This window comes from Coniophora puteana (assembly GCF_000271625.1).
Source record: "Coniophora puteana RWD-64-598 SS2 unplaced genomic scaffold CONPUscaffold_22, whole genome shotgun sequence".
In the NCBI taxonomy this organism is placed as follows: Eukaryota; Fungi; Basidiomycota; class Agaricomycetes; order Boletales; family Coniophoraceae; genus Coniophora; species Coniophora puteana.
In genome coordinates this window covers 45730-49839 of record NW_006913074.1, presented here as the reverse complement: position 1 = coordinate 49839, position 4110 = coordinate 45730, and the positions used below count along the sequence as shown (strand labels likewise).

The window sequence follows — 4110 nt, the reverse complement described above, 5'->3', positions numbered from 1 at the left end:
GATAATCTGAAGGTTTGCGGTTGCCCGCTAGCTCAAGCGGAGGAATTTACTATACCGCGATCACCTCCCCCATCTCGACATATAACACATCATATTACCATTGAATGCATTTGACATATTTATAGTAGTAGTATCAGCCCAGCCGACATGTTGCCCAGGACCGCCCCGCCGACACAGCAAGACCGTGGGCTGACGTCCACTACGCCGAGGCCGTCGGGGGTTCTGACCATCCGCCAAGCCATCCACCGGGCCGAGACCGTCGGATGGTCAGGACTGCATAGACTGCAGCTGTCAATGCCACAAGGCAGCCTCGCTGCGCTACGGCACTTGGGAATGTTGCCCTACCATGTTGCTCGATGGGAATCGCCATCCCATTGTACTGGAAACGAAAACTCGAACACGAGTAGACACAGTGCCCGTGGATATCTGTTGTGCAGACCAGAACCCTACATCGTATACAAATACCGAGCACTAACGCGAGATATGCCACAGCCACAATGCCAAACATGTACAATGCCAAGCTGGGCATAATTTTGAATATACGAGTAAATAAATATACGAGTAATATTGCGCCGGTGTTTTTGTGATGCAGCCTGGTTCGATGCTCGGTATATAGGCGAACGAAAACACCCTCAGTTTCAGATCGAGGCCACTGTGAATATTCTAGCTGGCAAGAACGTTGTTGTTTGCACAGGAACAGGCTACAGCAAAACACTTGCCATGATCCTGCCAATCCTCTTTGACGATCCTTCGAAAATAACTCGCATATTCAAAATTATGGTAGGCTTTTGTTGTTCTTTGTTTGACGTTTTGATATGATGGGAGTTCTTTTTGATCTTGGCCTGCGGTGCTCATCCCGAACAAACCTCAAACGTGTAGAGCACTATGTGCTGATACTTTCAAGATACTTTGCTGGTTATACATGTAATTATCTACAAGGCAGCCGCGCTCCGCTGCGGCACTTAGGGCTCTCGTCCTACCATTCTGCTCAGTGAGAATCATAATTCCATTGTACTGGGAAGGAAAACTCGAACACGAGTGGACCCACTGCCTGTCAATCTGCCGTGCAATCTGAAGCCCTTCATTGTATACAAATACCGAGCACTAACGTCAAGCGAGAGATATACCACAGCCACAAAGCCAAACATGTACAATGCCAAGCCGGGCATAATTTTGAATATACGAGTAATCGTACTTTTTTGTCCTCAGCTAAGCCCTCGGGAAAGTTCTGATATACCGTAGCTGTGTAAGATCCCATCGATAACTTTGATGGAAAGTGTCGGAGCGTAGCGCGACATGTCTTGTCGGTGATCACCATCTTACCTCTGAAGCTCTTGCAAGCTAGCCATGTAAGTCTTCGTTTTGTCTCATCAATTATTATGCTCACATGTACTCATGTTTCAGAGTTTCAACGTTTCGGCATCCCCATCATTCAAATAAACCAAGGTACCCTGGATAATAAGAACCTCTGGAAGGTGTGTCTGCTGTTTGTCTCTGTCAGATCACTTGATAATCTACGTAGTATACTCAACTTGGATTCTATTGCAACATCACATGCGCCTCCGAACAGTTGTTTGGGCACAAAAGTCATGCTCCCCGCCTCACATCCCTCATCAAAAACATCAATTCTCTCCGCAACAAGATCGCACTTGTGAACTGCAATGATGTTCACCAAGTTCACACACTGGACATCCTCAGAAGGGTGAGAAGAGGGCTTTTTGACCGATGTACAGAAGGCTCGTCGAGTTCTTTGCCATTCTGCATGTAAACGGTGGTGTTATGATGCTTTCCCCATGGCAGAAAGTATATGCAACAAAAAGTCGTCCTCAAGCCTAGATTTGAGCTTTATCTTCCACTGAGGGGAATCTTTGAGCACATTCCAGAGAAACTCGGGTAACCGGCCACCTCGAAATCAAGTACGATAAGGTACCAGGTACCTTAATTCAGCTCTGGCTTGGAAAATCATGATTAGTACACCTGTCGCCAATTTTCCAGCCTTTGTGAATAGATATAGTCTGGCTTTGATGGGGGAATCTTCTACAGAACGTCCAGGACCCCTCTGAGAGATGTGGGTGTCAATCCCTGTTGTATTCACGTTGACCAGAGCAGCCGAAATTTCCCTGAGTTTGGCTTCCTCAGAGAGCCAAGCCGGGGCTATAACCCGTTGCAGAGGTTGAGATAACCGTACGGCGGTAGAGGTGGCTGGTAGTATGAAGGACGGGGCCACGTTAGCATATCAGACTTTCATGCAAAAGGAAGAGGGATGGCAAGTAAAACTCGAAGCTTATCTTGCTGAGGGATCTTGCACACATATATATACTTAGTGTAGTCGACAAGGAAATGGAGCGAGTATCTGCAGAGATCTTCCCCAGATCGACCAAAGACATAACTCCTGACTTCGCCAACAGCTTTGATCTCGATGCCGAACTGTGCGAGCACGTTCATGTACTCATGCCAGTCACTTTTGACGGCCTGGTCTCGTCTCTTGTACAGCAGCGGTAAATACAAACATACAAGATCACTACAGAATCTACTGCGGTGAGCTAGTCTATCATTATGCTGTTGCTTTTTCTATATAACATGCTCTAAGGTCGTTTTAACGCTAATCTGCCAAATGGCCCACCTTCGATCCCAGGAAGAATATGCTTTTTCAGAGTATCTTCGGACCGTTTGTACTTAGTGTCAACATTCCAAAATGCGCTGTTGAAATCATGGCTAAAGTTGGCCTGTGTCTCTCATGGTCGTCGCTCAAGACAATGAATGTTGCCCTCTCAGAAGCCCAGCTAAAGTGTGCGCAGGAAGTCGCTCTCGAGGATTTTTACCTCTCGCTCAACAACGTCCAGATAATATACGGCCCGCATGGAACGCAACACAAACTAGGACCTGACAATATTCTTAAGGGGACTCAAGGGCTTCTCTATCGTCGAAAGAATAACAGCACGGCCAACGTTCATCACTCCCTGGCTGAAATAATTAAACGGCGCAATTGTGGCAAGCTAATCACATACAAAAAGGATGTTCAACCAACAATTGCTCAGGCTGCTGATATTCAGCGGCATTGCGCTCTCAATTTGATCGAGATGCTCAGGCAATCATCTGGCGATGCATATAGCTACCTGGGCGAACTCAACGAGCTTCAGCCAAAGCAGTATTGCACCCTCCCGCTCAACATGGAGGTCAACGAGTACCCGCTATTGACCACAAAAGTCGACGACATGACCAAGGACGGCATCATCAAATTTCTACCAGCCACTTACATCAATCAGCTCATGCTTTCGAAGGAAAAACTCGAGGATAAGCCCATACCTTCCGTCAGCAATCACGCTACGGATGCAATCCTCAGAGGAGACCTCCACATGCGACTCGATGACGTCTCATCACTCGATCACATCGAAAACGTGCAGCTCACCATGAGCCTTTTTCATAAACAGCTGATCTTAGCCTAGCAAAATATGGACATCTACAAACACTCTGTCGACACTCCTGGTAGCTTCGCATGGACGGTCTCAATCCTCGGACTCAAGATACTGCAAGGGGAGAAGCCGGACTATCAGATGATGCTCCAGCTATTTGATACAGTGCTGCAGGCTAATGTCACTAGGTCGCACGCACCTATAGTCAAGCCTTAACTGGACGGCTTGATCGTATACAGTCGAATGTGCAACTAGTAGACGAGTCCGGCCTTAAATAGATGTAACTTGACATAACTTGGGGGAATGGTCGTGGGCAAGCAAATCAATCTATTCAAGTCCTCGACTACCCTAGTAGATATGCACATGCAAGTTCTTGGGCTAGTCAAGCTCAACTAGATGGTCCAGTAGACCCTTGGCTTGAGCGTTCAGGCAACCGTTAGAATACCAAAGCTATTAATGATGCAAATGGAATTTATTACATCGCCCATTACACGTTCGAATAGACGGCCCGGAATGCTCGGCAGCTCGATGTGCTAGTCTACTGAGAGATTGTCACCGGTAAATCGCTTCGGGATCTCGCAAAGGACAAGCCCGGCGCGTCTACTCTCCTCTAGACAGTTCAGAAAATTCACTCACAGTTCTTCTGCCCTGGTGACCTTGCTGAGGGCGGCGCTTCAGATGGCCAGCTTCGCAACAT

General features: G+C 47.3%; 1 protein-coding gene across 1 annotated transcript; it reads left to right on the top strand.

Moving 5' to 3' along the window:
• Window positions 1-2711: 2711 nt before the first annotated feature.
• Window positions 2712-3629, top strand: CONPUDRAFT_160356 (uncharacterized protein; the record flags this gene model as incomplete). The annotated part of the gene is made up of 2 exons (XM_007777488.1): window positions 2712-3398; window positions 3447-3629. 2 exons carry the CDS (start codon window positions 2712-2714, stop codon window positions 3627-3629), a joined length of 870 nt encoding a protein of 289 aa, XP_007775678.1.
• Between the last annotated feature and the right edge of the window lie 481 nt (window positions 3630-4110).